This window comes from Pteronotus mesoamericanus, unplaced genomic scaffold (assembly GCF_021234165.1).
Source record: "Pteronotus mesoamericanus isolate MK-2021 breed Mesoamerican mustached bat unplaced genomic scaffold, CSHL_Meso_final contig_20, whole genome shotgun sequence".
Lineage (NCBI taxonomy): Eukaryota > Metazoa > Chordata > Mammalia > Chiroptera > Mormoopidae > Pteronotus > Pteronotus mesoamericanus.
The window spans coordinates 31614632-31634524 of record NW_026555085.1 but is presented as its reverse complement, the minus strand read 5'-3'; the positions used below and the strand labels follow the sequence as shown (position 1 = coordinate 31634524).

The 19893-nt window shown below is 32.8% G+C and overlaps 1 protein-coding gene across 2 annotated transcripts in view; it reads right to left on the bottom strand.

Annotated features, from left to right (window-relative positions):
* ADGRB3 (adhesion G protein-coupled receptor B3) overlaps window positions 1–19893 on the bottom strand; it is a 706145-nt gene that overhangs the window by 313565 nt on the left and 372687 nt on the right. For both annotated transcript variants that reach the window (XM_054569550.1, XM_054569551.1), the window contains exons 13-14: window positions 10214–10363; window positions 8709–8784 (exon numbers count right to left, since the gene is read on the bottom strand). In XM_054569550.1, coding sequence (XP_054425525.1) covers window positions 8709–8784; window positions 10214–10363 — 226 coding nt within the window. The remainder of the gene's footprint in view (window positions 1–8708; window positions 8785–10213; window positions 10364–19893) is intronic.

Below are 19893 nucleotides of genomic sequence, written 5' to 3'. Positions count from 1 at the left end.
AAAGAGGAGGTATTAACAGCTGATTCCACAGAAATAAACAGGATCATAAGAGACTACTATGAACAACTATATGGAAACAAACTAAATAATTTAAAAGGAATGAATAAAGTCCTATAAACATAAAACCTACTAAGACTGATTCATTAAGAAATAAACAAATTATAAGCAGATCTATAAATAGTAAGATTGAATCAATAATCAAAAACTACCTAACAACAACACAAAGAGCCCAGGACAAAAAGGATTCACTGAAGAATTCCACCAAACATGTAAAAAAAAAAATTTCTTCTCAAACTCTTCCAAAACATTAAAGGGGTGGGAATAATTCAAAATTCATTTTATGAGGTCAGGATTACCTTTATACCAAGATCGGACAAGAATATCACTCAAAATGAAAACGACAGGCCTATATCCCTAGTGGATATTGATGCAGAAATTCTAAACATAATACCAAATTGAATAACACATTAAGAAGATTATACACCATGATCAAACGGTCTATCTCTGAGGTGCAAGGATGGTTCAACGTATGAAAATTAGTCAATGTAGTATACTGTATTAACAGAATGTATGACAAAAACCACATGGTCATCTCAATTGATACATAAAAGACATTTAAAAAAATCAACAATATTCTATGATAAAAATGCTCAACAAATTAGGAATAGAAGGAATGTACCTCAACAAAATAAAGGTCATACATAAAAATCCATAGCTATCATCACATTCAATGGTGAAAAACTGAAAGTGTTCATTGCATGATAAGGAAAGGCAAGGATGCCATCAATTGCTACTTCTATGCAAGATAGTCCTCGAATCCCTAACCAAAACTATTAGGCAGTAAAGAAAAATAAAGAGCAAAGAAATTGGAGGAGAAGAAAAAAATGATCTCTGCAGATGGAATGATCTTATATGCAGAAATAAAGAGCAAAAAAAAAATGGAGAGGAAGAAGAAAATTATCTTGGCAGATGGAATGATTTTATATATAGAAAAATTCTTAAAGAGTTCACCAATAAAAGTTAGAATTAATAAATTTGGCAAAATTACAGGATACAATATCAACACACACACAGACACACAGTTGCAATTCTATACACTAACAATGAGTAATCTAAAGAGAAAATTTTAAAAATCCTATTTACATTAGCATCAAATACAATAAAATACTTAACAATGAATTTATTCAAAGAAGTGAAAGACTTGTTTATTGAAAGAAAAAAATTGCTGAAAAAAATCAAAGAAAACACAAATAAATGCAAAGGCATCCCATGTTCATGAATTTGAAGACTTACCACTGTTAAAATGTACATATTATCCAAAGTGATCTATAGATTAAGGCAATCCCTATAAAAACCCCAATAACATTTTTTTGAAAAAATAGAAAAAAATTCTAAAATTCCTATGGAATCTCAAAAAAACCTGAATAGTCAAAACAATCTTTAGAAAGAGAAACAAAGCTGGAGGTCCCACACTTCTTGATTTCAAAACATATTACAAAGCTACAGAAAATCAAAATAGTATGTTACTGGCATAAATATCAGTGGACTAGAGAGCACAGAAATAAACTCTCATATCTATAGTCAAATTACCTTTAACGAGTACACCAAGGTTACACAATGGGGATAGGATAATCTCTTCAACAAATGGTGCTGGGAAAACTCCATATCCATATGCAAATTAGTAGGGAACCCTTATGGTGCACCATATATCAAAGTTAAATCAAAATGGATTAAAAAATCTAAACATAACACCTGAAACTATAAAACTCCTAAAGAAAGCGTAAGGAAAATGCTTCAGAACACTGAATTTGTCAATGATTTCTAGACATGACACCAAAGTAAAAGCAACAAAAGCTAAAACAGGCAAATGGTACTAAACTAGATGTAAAAATTCCTACGCAGTAAATAATCAACAGAGTGAAAAGGCAATCTACAGAATAATAAAGAATATTTAAAAGCCATATGTCTGATAAAAGATTAATATCAAGAAAAATTGAGGAAATCTTAAAATTTAACAACAAAAACCATATGAGTGTAAAAATTGGGCAAAAAAGACTTTAATAAACATCTCTCCAAAATGATATAAAATGGCCAACAAGTATATGAAAAGAGAGCCAACATCACTAATCATTAGAGAGTTGTATATCAAGACTACAATGAGATAAAACTTAACACCATTATTTAAAAAAAACCAAAAAAACAGAAAATAACAAGTGTTATCAAAGTCGAAGAACAGGGGTGTCCAACTTATGGCCCATGGACCACATGCATCCCAGGGTCGCTGTGAATATGACCCAACACAAAATCATAAATTTATGTAAAACTTTAAGAGATTTTTTTTTTCTGATTATGTGTTACAATGCATTTAATGTGTGGTCCAAGACAACTGTTCTTACAGTGTGGTCCAGAGACTTCAAAAGGTTGGACATAGAGAATTTGGAAGACTTTTGCACTGTTGGTGGGGATGTAAAATGGTGCAGCTGCTATGGAAAAGAGCATGGATATTTTTAAAAAATTAAAAATAGAATTACCATATGATCTAGCAATCCCACTTCTGGATATAAATTCAAAAGAATTAAAAACAATTTTAAAAAGATTTGCACACACCCATGTTTACTGCAGCACTATTCATGGTCGCCAAGAGGAGGATGCATCTTAAATGTCCATTGACAGGTATGAATGGATAAAGAAAATGTGATATATACAGACAATGAAATTTTATCCAGCCTTAAAAACAAAACTCTGCCCTGACCAGTGTGGCTCAGTTGGTTGGGTGTCGTCCTGCAAAACAAAAAGTCACTGGTTCAATTCTGATCAGGGCACATGACTGGGTTGGGGGTTGGGGCATGTATGAGAGGCAACCCACAGATGTTTTCTTCTCATATTCATGTTTCTCTCCCTCTCTTTCTTCCTCTCTTATCCTCTCTCTAAAAATAAATAAATAAAAACTTAAAAAATAACTGTCGTATGCTAAAATATGGAATAACTTTGAGAACATTATGCTCAAATGAAATAAGCCTGTCACAAAAAGGCAAACACTACATTATTCCTCTTATATGAATTATCTAAAGTAGTCCATTTTTTAGAAACAGAAAGTAGAACAGTGGTTGCCAGGGCCTGGGGGAAGAAGTAAAAGGTGAGTTGTTGTTCAAGGTGAATAGAGTTTCAATTTTGCAAAATGAAAAATTTCTAGAGATCTGTAGCACGATAGGTGCAGATGATAAATACTACTCTACACTTAAAAATAGTTAAGTGGGTAAATTTCATGTTATGTGTTTATTATCACATTAAAAAATGCAATGCAGCATTACAGAAGATAAATGAGTGGAGAGGGATTATAGAATTAATTGTTCAAATAAAGTGTACCCATAAAAGGTACAGTAAAAAGATGTTTAATGAAAATTATTAAAATTATTTTAGCCTTTTTCCAGTTTTAGAATATATTTCATGTAACTTCTAAATTGAGAGTTTTCCTAATTTTTTAAAACAAGTCCTCCTCCCCAATTAAAAAATAAAAATAAAATAGTTGATTTCTTATATATTATAGGAAGTAGGGACTTAATCAAAATTAAGTTAAATACATTTGCCTTTAACACTAAAATCAGCTGATGGCTGGGCTGACAGAGTTTTCAAAACTAAATAGAATTTCAAGTTGGTTTGCTAAGGGATGTTAACACTTAGAACCACAGAGGAGCTAAGTAATCAAAAATTTAAATTCACTTTTAAGCTGTATGGCCAAATTAAACTCAGATTTTTGTAAATAATATACTGACTATGTGATATTATAAAACCTTAAAGCAGTAGTTATGCACATTTCTTATTCTCATGGATGATTTTAATTTCCTCATAATTATAAAAAGATACAGAACATCACAAAACTATAATATTTCATTGCAAACTCAGAATGGATAAGGTTCAAAGTTTAGATTCTAAAACTCAAGAACTGGTGCTCTTGTGGGAATTGATTACTTCAGGTTGATTGTCTTTAGGATGTATTGTATAAAAGTGATTATGTTTTCATTTTTTAATTGTATCCATTATTATTTAGTTCAATTGCCTTTCTGATTGTTTTTAATTCCTGCAATACTGGAAACCCAAATGAGTTCCATTTCCTAAATATGAAAAAATTCAGCATGATTTATCTTCATTATGTTGGTGCACTTGATAAAAGATAATTTTTGAGCAACTGTTGGCTTATGAGAATGTTGTTTTTTGTTCAGCTGTATTTTTCCTGGCATTTTAATACATAGTGGAATTTGCATATAATTTTAATTAGATCCTCTACAATATCTTGAATTTTAATAGCTATATTAAAGTGCTTGTTATTATTTTTTAACAAGACTACATGTTCTATATGTCCTACCAGAAAAACTACATAGTGCTCCCATACTCAAAAGTATTGTGATTTTCCTACAAAATTGAAAACTGACTTTATTAAATGAATCAGAAAGTAGATTGTTTACAACTATGTCTTGAACTCTTTGGCTTGAGTATATGCTTAGAACACCTCTTTCTTGGAGATAATTTCTATAAGATCAATTCTCAGAAGCAGCATTTTTGTATCAGTGACATTGCATTTTTATTCATTTTTTATTTAATTTATTTTTAACTTTTTCATTGTTGTTCAATTACAGCTGTCTCCATTTCCCCTCTTGCTCTCCCCTGTCCTGCTCCCCCATGCAATCTTCCCCCACCCCCATTGTCCTTGTCCATTGTCCTTTATACATGTTCCTTGACTTGACCCTTCCCCTTCCTTCCCCTGTTATTCCCTCCCTTCACCCTTCAGATCACTGTCTGTTCTTTATTTCCATGTCTCTGGTTCTATTTTGCTCTCCTGTTTGTTTTGTTGATTAGGTTCTACTTATAGATGAGATTATATGGTATTTGTCTTTTACGGCCTGGCAAGCATCTATATCCTTGCCAGCCGTTTAAGAGCTCGCCATGTTGTAAATGGTTGTTAGTTTCCTGACATGAGTAGCACCTTAATCTGCCATCTCCAAAAAGGGGCATGAGGGGGTGGGAATATTGATAGTCTCTGGCCTTAGCATCAATAGCCTGAGTTGGGGCCACCAAGTTGACCCCAAGTCTCCTTAAGCCTGCAAATGCATAGTCACCTCCTCCTGGGCCTTGAACAATTTCCTACAGAGGATACATGTGTATTCTCACTAATATAGATGTCCATGGTTGTACTGTTTAAAGGAATGGATATTAGCCTCATAGAGGCAACAAGACATTAGCAGAGTCTTGGTTTTGGCAGACAGAAGACTTGAGTTGTATTAGAACTCAGTGATCTATTGGACATGTAATCTTGGGCAGGTCACTGAAGCAATAGGAGTTCAGTTCTCTCATCTGTAAAATCAGAGTTCTGGAGGGCACTAATCTTTAAAGAGACTTGCAGCATTAATGTCCACTAAAAAATAAAGTTTAAAAAGTATTCACTGAATGGTTCTATGCTTTTAAACTGTAAGAAATTATTCTGAAGGAAAATAAAGGTAGGACTGAGAACAGAGTGTCCATATTTAGTTTGGACTTGGGAGAGCACATTTCCTTCATTGGAAGGGACAATTTGAATATGCCTAATTGTAAAAGGGAAGTCAATCAAACAATGAAATAAGAATTGTAGTTGGAAGAATAGCTAAATGCATATTAGGACAAGAGAAGAAAAGAAATATTTAAATAAAAGAGTCAACATGCAGTTATTTCTGTCTTTGTATGAAGAAAATTTCTAAATTATATCTATTCAAAATAGTACATGAAGTTGTTCTTTTTAGGCCCCAGGAGGAAAATTATGCAAAGTATTGTTTTGAAAATGATTATATCAAAATATAAAATCTCTGGAAACATAACAGTAATCCTCGCATTATTCTGTGTATGGGACACTTTGCTGAAAAAATTTCAACAGATAGTTAGTAAAATGATAAGTGAGAAAAATGTGTCATGAAAATTTGGTAAACAACAAGCAAACATATAGAGCATATTTATATTTTTTATTTGAATGAGACAATGTCTCCTTTCCTATTGGATTCAATTCAGTGATACACAATAAACAGCAAGATGTATTTATTTTTCCCTTGTTCTTAACATATTTTTATAATGTAAACACCAAATTTCTATGTACCTTATTTTTTAAAAAATGGCCTGTATAGGATATCCTATTATATAAGACCCCAGTAAACATTTCTTTTACCTTCTATCATCTATTAAGCATTGTTCTGGAAGTTTTGACCTCATAGGAGATTTAAAAGACTTAAGATAGTAAGGTTAGCAGGGTTGCTGCTTAGTAAATGTTGAGTGACTATAAAACAAAGACATCAATTTTTTCCATTAAAAGCCTTACTCCTATTTAGGGGATCTATATGTGGTACAATTACTCACTAAACTTTCTGGAACAATTCTTTGAAAAGGAAAAATAAGCCTAAAAATGCTCAGTTACAATATTCTACCATATAAAATAAAAGAAAATGAGAAATGCTAATATTTCATTTTTTAAATAGCACTTAAACATTTCATTTTGAGCATTTCATCATCATAATTTCTGGTCAATGAATCTAAATGTGAATATCGTTTTCCCATAGTCATTTACCTAATTGCTTTGTACATAGAAAGTATGAGTGGGTATAAATATTTATAATTCTTCTTCAAAGGTTTTTAGGAACTTAAAGCTAAAGAATATATCAGAACTCCAAAAAGTTCATAATTTTACTGCAATAAAGACAGGGAATTTTTGAAGTTGGAAAGTTCAAGCCCCAAATTTCTTTATTAAAAAGTCGGTGGTGTGCCTAAAGGCTAATCTTAACCCCTTGTGCCACAGGTGATATTAGAAAAGTCAGGGCTCCAAATTACTCCCTGCTTTACCCATGAAATCACCCATAATGCATCCATTAATCTACCCACAAGCCGTAAATGACCATTGCCTTCGCCATAATTTTTTAAAATGTTGAAACACTAAGTAAATGTGTTTTCTTTCTTTTTCCAAAAGACTGATATCCCTAGGTAAATTTCCAATTCCCTTTAGTGTATAAATTTATGAATCTTGGAATAACCTGATATCATTTGTGTGGGTGATTGAGCTCTATGTTATTCCAAACAAGATTAATCTTAATGCAACTTCGTTAGACATATGCAGAAATGAATTCACAATGTACAGCATTTTATGTTGAATATTTTATTTGCATTCACCATATCCCTCAGCAGTGAATAGCGTGAAAAATTGCACATAAAGTGCTTCTGTTTTTAAAGCTGAACTGAAGGCAGATGATTGCTCAGTGACATGACCAGTTTATCAATTTTTTGTTATGTTAAATTAAAGTTAGAACCCAAGCCACCTAGTTTTAAGTAGTGTCCGATCAGAATTCTTGAAAGATGAGGTTTACACAAATGAACTCCCTGTGAAGATGTGTCTGACTTCGAGTATCTGTGCCCTTTTAATTTTGACTCGTTTCTCCTCAAAAGGTCATCATACACAAAGATACAGGTAGTGTCACTGTAAATCAGTTTTACCGGTAAGTAGTTGTACATACTAATGTGTTTTAATAAAGCCAGTGGAAAAGTTAGGAGTGTACTTACTAGTTTTGAAAATTTGTTATGAGTAGAACAAAACCAAACACAAACCTGCTGAAATTCAGAAATCCCCATTGCCAGCCAGAGAAGGGAATTATAGAAGGCTAAATCTCCCATAACTGTCTCTGTGGGTGAAGGAGAAACTGCACTGTCTCGAGCAGGGCCCTTGATGACTCACAACTATATTAATAATTCAAGTACATAGATTTTTCTCTATAGGCACTGCAGCTGCAAAAACTTAGTTGCTTCCTTAGGAGGCCTTTTTTTCCCTGCTGGACTGAACTCTAATTGGTTTTACTTATTAAAACCAATTTGTTATACCCCTGGTATAACTGTACACATCACTCATAGTCTCTCGTCCCTAAAAATGTGAAGATTTATTCATGAGGGTGTAAGAGCTCACTGTAAATGTGGCTGTGTTTTACTGAAATACAACTTTGTCTCAGTCCTCCAAAATGAGGCGTGATGAAGGAGACAGATCATCATGAGTGATAACATCACTATCCAAATAGATGTGAATGATGTTTTCTGTGAGATCAGGTAAAGTAGTGAAGACAGTGGAGCAAGTAAATGAATGTTGGTAAAATTACTATCTGTAATTGTTTCTTTTACTGACTGGGAGGGAAGAAATTAATGGATTTCTTCTGAAAATAGTGCTTTAATTGAACAATAGCATTTTTCTTAATGTAATATAATTGAGTATTTATTTAGAAACAAATTGAGATTTTGTGCAAATGAAGGAAAAAACCATGTATTCCCAGTCATCATGACACTCCTTTAATTTCATGTAATGTTGATGAACAGTACCATTAAGTACAATTAAATAGAGAAGACATTAATTTTAAAACAACCCATTCTGTTATAGAGACCTGAGGTTTTTCTTTTCCTTTTTTCTCTCAGTCTTAAGGCAGGTCATGATTAATTACAAAAAAATTTCAGGGCTATAATCACCAACCAAAATCATCTTTTCTAGTTGTTTTGAAATACGTAATACGCTGATAAGCTGTTCGTTTAATTGGTATTTTCTATTTCATTTAAGAAAAAGCCTTTTGTGTCACCAAATCTTGACTATTTTCATAGAATGAACTATAATCACATTTTTTGAATAATTTACAAAGATTACAATAGCTTATTACTTTGTAGTTTACCTCAGAGTCGGAAGAATTAGATCCAAGTTTTTGTACAGGACTGCTCCGAGAACAAATACCGATGATTCATCTAATTCTAGAGAGAATAAAATTTTAAAATATTAACAAAACAGCAAGAAAAATACCATGTCTTATAAAAGTTTAATCTACTAATTATGAGGGGATTCCTGGACTTGCTGATGGAAGAAAGCTGGGTAGAAGAGATGCCTTCCTAACCTGAATGGGCAGGTTATCCATGCTCCACACATTAACTAAAGTTTTAAAATATGTGTCATCAGTGGTTTTGTGTCAGAAAGTATTAATGCTTCATGAGGTTAAGATAAGAAGCTGCTTTAGTTGCAGCTAGTGAGTTTATATTCCCAAAGATATGGGGAAAGAGAGCCAATTCTCTTTCGCTGCTCTAAATCACGAGGTCAAAATTTCCCAAGGCAAAAAATTAAGACCACAATGTTGCTGTTGAAAATAAACATTAATTTTAGGGACTAATAAAGATGTTCTTTTTAAAAAAAAATGCATTTACTTATTTTTAGAGAGACGGAAAGGTGGGAGAAAGAGAGAGAGAGAAACATCAATGTGTGGTTGCTTCTCATGTGCCCCCTGACAGGGGACCTGGCCCGCAACCCAGGCATGTGCCCTGACTGGGAATCCAACCAGCAACCCTTTGGTTCGCAGGCCAGTGCTCAATCCACTGAGCAATACCAGCCAGAGCAAATGAAGATGTTCTTAAAACTTAACTTTCTCTTAAATTTATTTTTATATACCAAAATAATATCTTCAAACCTAGGCAAATGTGAGGAAGAATGAAAATGTCTTTGCATGGAAAATGCAACACATTTCATTACCTAAAGTTAAAACCTTAGGCCACAGACTTTACACTGAGATAAGACTGTCAGTATGGAAACTTGATTGTGTCAAGCTTAGGTCTATAATTTGCACTTGTATTTTTTTTTCATTTTAATAGATCCTTTGCTCCAGTGAATTCAGAGACTTATGGAACAAGTTTAAGCTTTCTATATGTACAAAGTTTGTTTAGTTTTATTTGGAGACTTCTTTAATTATTTAATATATGGATGTTTATGTCTAGACTTTTATTTTTTATAATTTTCATTTTTATTTTTTATTTTTTAAATTTATTCTATTACAGTTTTCCCAATTCCCCATCCTTTGCCCTCCTCCACCCAGCCCACCCTCTGTGCCTACAGTCAATCCCCAGATGTTGTCCATGTCCATGGGTCATTCATACATGATCTTTAACTAGTCCTTTCCCTTTCTTTTTATTTTTAAAATAGTAACCTTTTCTCTATTCTTTTCCTTTAGGTCTATAGAATACTATACTCAGCATCCTGTTTAAGAATATCTTCTTTTAAAAAAATTTGTTGAATGTATTGGGGTGACATTTGTTAATAAAGCCATACAGGTTTCAAGCATACAACTCTCTATAGACTTTTATTAAATGATCTTATCAGAAATGTGTTGTTCAAACTCAAATTATCTCACATATTTACCTTTTGATGACAGAGGAGTAAAAATGCTTTTTGGAATGACTACTCTGTCTTCTGAGTTTCTTGCCCAGTCAACCATTCCCTTCCGTCCTTTCATTGGGAAGTTGATGTCTGTCAGAACAGAGGCTGCAGGAAGCTTCTGGATGCTAGCCACTATTTAAAAAGAAATACAATGTCAACTAAAATTGTCCAGTGTAATTGAAATTGATCATATTAAACCATGTAGTATATGCAAAATAAAATTTCAAGTCAAAATTATATTTACCAGAGTTACTAGACCGACTTATTTCTTCTTATTAAACAATACTTATTCAGGTTGCTGATTCTTTTACTTATCAATCTAGGTGCTTGTTGCTTTCAGCAGGAATCATACAGTGATGGTCAATGTGGGGTGGGTATTAAGAGCACCAGCAGATACTCCATACTCCTTTTTCGTGGTAGATCTCTATTTTAATTGTTTGAAGCTCTTGCTGTATTTTTGTTAAATATTTTGATTAACACTCTTAATTCATAGGTTAAAATTTGCATTTAAATCTGAACTTTATTATTTTTAGAACAAATTTTCTGAATTTACATCTGAACATATCTTTGGGACAAATTGTTCATGGATTAGAGAGTATACCATGAAGTTATGGAAAACAAAGCCATATTGCTCTGGTGGACAGTCTGTCAGAATGCACATAATGAAATAAATAAATGAAAAAAATAATGAAATAAAACCACAAATGCTGTAACCTGAGAACCACTATAACATGCAGGAATGATAAACAAATACAACAGTAACAAATAATTCTTAAAATGCATACTCACAACTGAAAGTGATAAATGTGTGTGTGTGTGTGTGTGTGTGTGTGTGTGTGTGTGTATGAATGAAGAATTGTACCTTTACTTACAATGAGTATTTTAATATATTAAGAAAATAATGAATGTTTGGTAATGCCTGGATATGTATTCAATATTATTATATATTTATTATATATACACACAAATATGTATAAAAATATTTAATAAAACTATGATGATAAACACTAAGCACTTATTGATAATGTATGTTTTCAATTAAATAATGTATTTTTTATAATTTTACACAGGTCCATAGTTGTTCTTCATTAAAGTTTTAGGTTCCCCATGCAGGATTTAAATGGAAAGATGGTAGGGAATCTCTAAAAGCTATTACAAAAGGAAAACTAAAGAAAGAGACCATTAGGCTCCTCACAAACGGATTTCATTCTAAAGATACTTGTAATTAAATTAAGAGAAGATGAAAAATAAGAATTTAATAATATTAGTTATTATATTAATAATAATAAATATATTATTGCACCACTGAGTTCCAAATTAAATTGGTCATGTATTATTGTACTTTATTAAAGCAGTTTCAGGCTATTTTTTACATATCTTATTAGTATCAGATGGAATTTTCTTTGGCCTGTAATTTGACATAATAAGCCTAAAAAGGGATTTTGCAACTGAATAGTAAAGGGAAGAAGGTACATAAATTAGTTATGGAAGTTAAATGCTGTTTTTTGAATAAGAGCTCTAATTATTTTAATTTCTTTAATTTTCAAACCATACATTGTCTTTGTTGTCCCTAAATACCCCAGCTCAAGTGTTCTTAAGGCCCAAATCCTATGCTGCATGTAGATGGACAGGTCAGCACACTGCAATACATTCTTTCTTAAGGGCCCTACCATAAGCTCTATTCAATAGGCAAAACTAAGTTCATCTACTTCCAAATTCCTTCATTCTAACTTTGGTTGTCTTGGTGTTAAACAAAATTTATTTCACCTCCCTGTTCTAAAAACTTGTGAAAAGAAATGAAGGTGTTTTGACTCTCACACAACTAGTTTCTACTATAAAGAAAAATAAGAAATAAATTGTTGGGCCTTGATGTTTAATAATTCCTCTGTTTCTGTGTATATTAAATAGAATAAATAAACCAACATAAAGGAGAAATAATAAATGAAAAAAATGTATTTTCTATCAACTATATATCACTTCATCCTGAATAAATGCTAGTCTAATATCATATTCTTAAATATGTAATAATGATATATTTACATGTGCATCTATTTCACTTTATAAAATGCATTCATTCTTCAATTAGAAGTACACTGGCTATTAAATTGTGACTATATGGAGTAGACTGCACTTTTGAATACACTCTAGATTAAAAAGATAAAAATCAATTAGGATCATTAATTTGCACCAAAACCCTTTGAATTACATAGTCTTGAGCACAAAGAGCACATAAAAACAAATATTTAATCATTAATTATTGTAGAAATGCAGTTTTAACGATGTTATTTTTAATAAATACATTATAAAAAGGGATATGATTTCTTAGATTTAAATGATAGAATTCAAATGATCAATATACATGTTACTTAAAATATAAAATATTTAAAACTATACATCTTTATCTAAAAATGGTTTTCACATTATTAAAGGGTTGAAAAAATTTTTTAAAGATTACGATTTGTTGCCATGTGAAAAGTAAATGAAATCCAAATCCCAATGTCTATAGATAAAGTTTTATTGAAACAGACACAACCATTCATTTACATGTCTTCTAGGGCAGCTTTCATTCAATAATGGCAAAGTCAAATAATTACAGCACAGACTGTATGACACACAAATTCTAAGTAGTTATTTTCTGGCCCTTTACAGAAAAAGTTTGCCTACTCCTCTTCTAGACACATGTCTAGGAGAAGCTAATTTTAAATATTACATTTTTCCTTTAAAGAGAAATGCATTCTAAAAGCATCTCAGTTTCTGTACTTTTTCTCTTATCTATTGCATGTTCTTTCTATCTTTTTTTTTTTCTATGCAACACAGAATATAGTGAGGGAAGTTTAAACTGATTATACCAGATTTCTATTAGTTTTTTAAAAGTATGTTTAGCAGACTTTTAAAAACAGGTACTGATAAACATGCATCTTCTCTACACCAGAAAATTCATGATTTCACTCCTAATATAAATATAGAATAAAATGTAAAATGAGAATAATTTTTGCATTTATACCTGAATAGTGAAAACAAATCAATATAAAAAATACTCTAGGAAATTAATTCTTTTTCTTCTCCCAACCTGTGAAATTAAGAACAAAGTTTCTGCAGAGAAAGGTGCACTTGATGATAATTAACCAAGTTGTAGGAAACAGCAACTAAAGTAAACAATTCAAGGAATTTCCAAGGTAGTGAATCATCCATTTCAAGAAGAGTAATAGCAATGGAAAGTGAAAATACCATGGAGAAAAGAGATCATTGCATACGGAAGAGTTCATTCTGGAAATTCATTCATCCAACAAACATGTACTGAACTCTGAGAGTGTTCAAGCATTGTTCTATTATTGAGGATATAGCGAGTGAGAAAGAGACCCAGATTCTTCACTCATAAAGGGCTCATACTCTAGTAGGGAGTACACACAGCTGGTAAGTGAACACACAGTTCAGATTGCGATAGATGGCATGAAAGAAACAACTTGTGAGGTTGAGCATGGTTGGTTGCTAAGGAAGGCCTTTCTAAAGAGGTATAAGTGGGCTGTGATATGGTTGCATGTGAGCTAAGGAAACTGCCTGTGCAGCCTTAGGGTCTGGAAAGATCTGTATTGTTCCAGAAGTGTAAGAATAGCAGTGTCTGGGTAGGACGAAGCATGAAAGGAGGAAACAGTATGTCCTAGAGAAATCGTAACATTCTTAATAGGGCAGAAAGATTTCGTTAGAGTAGGAGAATAAAAATGATATCATAGGCTAAGAGATCTCGCAGCCTAGAATATGACCAAATTTGGAACTTGGAGATGAAACTGGATGCCTTCTAATTAGAATCGTTAATAATGTAGACATGGGTAAGTTTTCCTGAAGAGAATATAAAATGGGTAGATTCAGCCATTCAACAAATACCTGCCAGGCCCAGTTCTGGGTACTGTGAATACACCAGTGAACAAAACAGCGGAAGTCCATGCTCTCATGAGATTAGCATGACAAGGAATAAATAAGCGCAACCAGATAGAGTTCCAGTAATGATAACATGATAGAGAATGATGATTTGAATTGGGAAGCTTGGGGAAAGGTTCATTGGTAAACTGGCATGTGTACAGATAGCTGAACTAAGTAAGATGGAGAGCTACGCAGGTACAAGAAGATGATAGAAAAAAGCTGTGAAATGTAGTATAGGAAAGGCTCACTTTTAGAGGATAAAAAGAAATAAACAGGAAAAGACACCAAAAATAATTGGAGGAGGGTCGGGGGGAGAGAGAGAGAGAGAGAGAATGAACCACAATAGTAAACTAATTTAGGAATAGAAAGATATATTTCAATAAGGGCAGAGTAGCTTTATAAGGAGCCAAAGGCTTTATAAGTTATGGAGAAGGGCCATTGGTCTGAAAATATGAAAATCATACTCAAGTAGGTTCAGGTCATGCTGTACTGTAGATGTTGGCAAACTTTTTCTATAAAGGATCAAAAAATAAATATTTTCATCTCTGTGTGCCAACAGGCCTGTGTTGCAACTATCCAAATCTGTTAGTAAGATGTGAAAACATCGATAGATGATTCATAAATGACTTAACATGAATGAAAATATGGTGTTTAATCATATAATAAAAATTGTGTTATGTGACCAGTATTGCCTCTTTAGTGACATTATACATGACTGTATAATTTGCTGACCTGGTCAAGATGTGCAAGTACCCTTGCCCCCACCCCCCACTAAAGAGCTTTCCCTATATAACTAGAAATTTTTTTAAAAATCCTAATCCTTAAGTGTCTGTTATATTATTTTTTTCCTGAGTTTGGTCTGTCTTCATTGCCCATCTAAAGAAATTCAATTCCCTCCCACTCCTGTCTGTTATATCACTTTATTTATAATTTTTATGGTCCTATTCACAGTTAAAATTTGTCTAGTATATGTGGGCTGTTTCCCATACTAGACTATACACTCCTAAAGGTAGGAAATTTTCCATATTTATTGTTATATGATCGAATCCTAACAGGTAGTAGTATTTGACACAACACCCCATATTTTTTTTAAATGAGTGGGGTTTACCAAAGACTTGGTTGGAGGCATTGGTTTCATGTGATATCTTTGGGCCCTGGAGACAGACTTAGTTTTCCAATTACTTTGTGATCTTTGGCAAGTCATTTAATTGCTCTTCAGTTTGACTATCTGTGAAAGTGAATAGCCTTTCATGATGATTAAGCCAAGAACAGCTCATTCTCTACATGCAGTAAGACACAATATATGCCAATTTCCTTTTATTCTTTACCTCAACTATTCTCTGCCTTGTTTGTGTAAATACTGTGGAAGATCCAAACATAAGAAAAAAAGTTCTGACATAGAAAAATATTACAATCTAGTGAGACACCTGTTTCACACAAATGTCCAATATATGGGTAGAAAGGGTATAAGATTCTGAACTCCAGAACTGTCTACTTGAATGTTTAATTGAATGCCTTCGGGCATCTCAAAGTAGTATATTCAAAGCTTAACTCTTGATTTCCACCCATTCTTCATCAAAATATTCTTTCCTTATTCAGTGTTCTCCTTCTCTGTAAAAGGTACCTCCATTCATCCTTTTCTCAAGACAGAAAACAGTGAGTTTTCCTTGACACGTCCATAACCTCCAACCCAGAAGATAGTTCATCACTGTGCTTGCTGTTTCACTTCCAAGTTGTTTCCTTATCTCCACCTGGATGGCTGACAATAGTCAATGAAATCTTGCCTAAATGAAAACAACTCACTGTATTCACTGCTTCTATTTGTACACCTCTCAAAGTCACTCTCTACATGGCAGAGAGTTATTGTTATAGCAGAGTTGACTTACGTCACTCCCCAGTGATTTCCTGTGACATCTGTATACAGTACAAACCCCTTTCCAGGGTCCCTATGACCTGGTACTTGACTTCCTCTTCAGTGCTTGCTCGTGACTTTTCCCACTAATAACTGCTCTCTAGTCAGTCACATGTCTCTCATTTCATACTAACTCCTCCCTTGGCAACTCCTCACTCAACCATCAGATCTTGGCTTCAATGCCAAGAACTTACCAGCACTGAGCAATGACTGCCCCCAAAGCTAAGTCAGGAATGTCTCTGTTCTTCATATCATTTACTATGATTCAAATAATATATAAAAATATAAATTGTGTATATATATATATAAATTATATATAAAACAAACATATGTTTATATATATAAAACAAACATATGTTTTATATATAAAACAAACATATATGTTTTATATATATAAAACAAAATATTTTTGTTTTTAAAGTTCTTATTCCTTATATTACATACAATACAAAGTATATATTCATCCATTTACTGAGTTTCATGTTTTAAAAATGTATTGTCCCTACCAGAGTGTAGCATCCATATGCACAGAGCCAGGTATGTATGGCTTCTCTTTTTTGTGGCCAGAGGCTAGTTGGTACCTGGCAAGCACTTAATAAAGATTGATTTAACATAATTAAGGAAGGAAGAAGTGAAAAATAGACCAATTTTAACTTGAGAGGGGGAACTGGGCAAGGTTAAGCACATGATTCTACCATAATATAACTAAGAACAAGGAGGTGATTTCAAGTTGTTTGTACAATTTTAGCCACTTTAGCTTACTAAAAAAGAAAGCAGGGACCCTATGCATTTTTCAAAATAGAGAGAACTAAAGTTAGACATATGCGCCTAAACAATTGTAATTTTTTGAAGTAAGAGAAGGGACAAATAGCAGTAATAGACATACTATTTACTGAGCACTTAAGTGTACTAATGCATTCGCTCATTTGATCCCACCACATACTTGAAGCAAGTACAATTATTCTCATCATAAACTAGTTTTGGATCATTCTGCTGCAAAGAGAACCTTTGAATCCCAATGGCATTAGAGTAGAGATTCATGAGTTTACAGCTGGAATGTAAACACAGTAAAGAATGACTGTTGCCCTGACTGGGAAGCTCAATTAGTTGGAGCATCATCCCATACACAAAAAGGGTGAGGGTTTGATCCCTGGTCAGGTCATGTGCAGGAGGCCACTGCTCAGTGTTTCTTATACTGATGTCTGTCTCTCTCCCCCTTCCTTTTTTTCTAAAATCAATAAACATATCCTTGTGTGAGGATAAAAAAAAACTGTTAACAACAATTACTACTTGATATAAAGATATTTGTGAATTTCATTTCTTTATCATCAAATTCAGAAAACAGTTTGGTTTTTGGGTCCCCAAACCAAATAAACCAAAAAAATCTGCAAACAAATAATAATTTATTCTTCCTCTCTACACACACACAGGTGCACAAACATATAACTTTAGTGTCCTAGTTCACTATAATAATTTATATGTAGTTACAAAGAGCAATTACAATTTTGTTTAACCTATATTGTCTAAATTATATTACACAATAATATATTAACTTTTCTGGTAATATATTGACACCTAAAAATTAATATTTCATATTTCTAACATACCATGGCATTTTTAAAATGACACTGATTTTTTTTAGCATAAACAATATTTTTTCTTGTTTTTAATTGTTGTTGAAGCACAGTTTTCTCCATTTTCCCCCCACCAGTCTTTTTGATGATAATAGAGGTTATTCTCTTTAGCAAGACTATTATGATATTTCAGGGAAAGTAAAGAAAAAATTGAAGGACTTAGGAAAAATTAAAAGAGAGTTAATCGGGCAATGAATTTAGGGAAAGAAAAAGAAGACTACTTAGAAAAAAAGGAGAGTGAAATAAATTAATGCTCTCAAATAATGGAGACAGAGCCTTCAAAAGAAGGAAGGTTCATATCTGAAAAAGTAATAAAGGAGTCCAAATGGACATTGAAGTTGATTATTAAGACCTTTTGCAATGGCAAAGAAAATGTTTCAGTATTTTAGTCTCAATTATCTTTCTCTGTATTCCTACTGCATTTTATTTATTTATTTGTTTATTTATTTTTATTGTTTAAATACATTTGTCTCCATTTTCCTGCCACCACTTTCCCCTGCCCCACTCACCCCCGACCTCCCTCCTTCAATCCTTCCCCACCTTGGCTCTGTCCACGTGTCCTTCATACATGTTCCTTAATTTGACCCTTCCCCTTCCTTTCCCTGCTACTCTCCTCCCACCTTCCCTCGCAGTTCTGTTGGTTTCCTTTCCCTCTCAATGTTGCTGGTTATATTTTCCTTGCTTGTTTGTTTTGTTGATTAGGTTGCACTTATTGGTCAGATCCTACTGCATTTTAGAACCCTACTAATAATTTCAATATATCAGGCTGTATTTAATTTCAAAATATGCATATTGGATATATGACCTATTATCCAATATAAATCATTCCCTTATGAACTGTTCAGTCCTTACATCTATAACATTCTATTGTGTAGTTATTAGCTAATCCTTGAATAAAACAATGCTCAGCATATAAAGCCATCTGTCTTTAAAATCTTGTTACTATTTGGATTTTCTATTTAGTTTAACTTTTATTAAAAGATATCTTTGTTCTTTGATGTAAGACTAAAAATAAGTACTAATATTCCCCTAAGCCCATAACATGAATTTTAAAACAACGGCGTCTACCTAGAATACCTGCATTTTAGGTTTGAACTCTGGTAAATATTTTAGAACATATACACAAACACACTCACACCTGCTCCCTTATATTCATATACCACAGGTTGAAACAGAAGATCAAATGAAAGAAAACACTTAATTCAGTCATATAAGTAACTATTTACATTTCTTAAGTTAAAACTCTTCATATGAAAAAAAATTAGTAGGTGAAAATAGCAGAAAAATAGTTTTGACTGTTCAAAAGATATTATTTAAGGACAAAAGAGAACTAATTCATTTATGAATCCAGGAGGATACAGTAATGATACAGAATTCTTTGATGCAGCTATACAGATAACTGTACCATTTTACAGACTACAGGTGATGGATTATATGTTAAGGAGCAGAAATTATAAAATTAAAGTAGAAAAGATTTCTCTCTATGAATCATTCAAAGGATCTAGGACCTGATTAATGACAAATAGATACATGGAGGGGAGGGGTAACTTCCTAAGGTAGCAAAGTGCAAATAAAACCGAAACATTTGTAGGTCTTTAGGACTACTGCACTACAGACCATAACTATGTAATGAACTCATTATAGTAGACATACCACAAATAGTTTTCTAGATTTAGTTATATTATCTGCTTAGAAGCCTGGGAGACTGGTCTGTTTTGTGAAATAAACAATAAGTGTGCCATTGAGATCTGAAAAAGTAAACGACATAGAATATTAAATTTAGGTAGAAAATTAGAAGTTCCCTAGAGGGGCAGACTGTGGCTAGGGGTGACCTGATGAATGCCATATACCCAGTCATTACCAGAACACATATTTGTTCCTCTATTTGTCCACTACCTATTACTGAGGGCCTATTACATGCCAGGAGCTAAATATATACTATCTTTAATCTTTATGGTAACTCCTCAGAGAAGATATTACTACCTCTATTTTAGAAAGGGACAAACTGAGGGATTTAGAGATCAAATAAATTGCAGATGGTCAGTTAGTTGTAGCATAGCCAAGGTTTGCAGCCAAATCTAGCTCCAGAGCCAGCATGTTTTCCTAGATAAAAAATAGCATCCCGGCTTACATCGACATAAAGGGCACCAACCTTCCATCTGAGTCATATTTTTCAGTTGTCACATTCAGATAAGAAT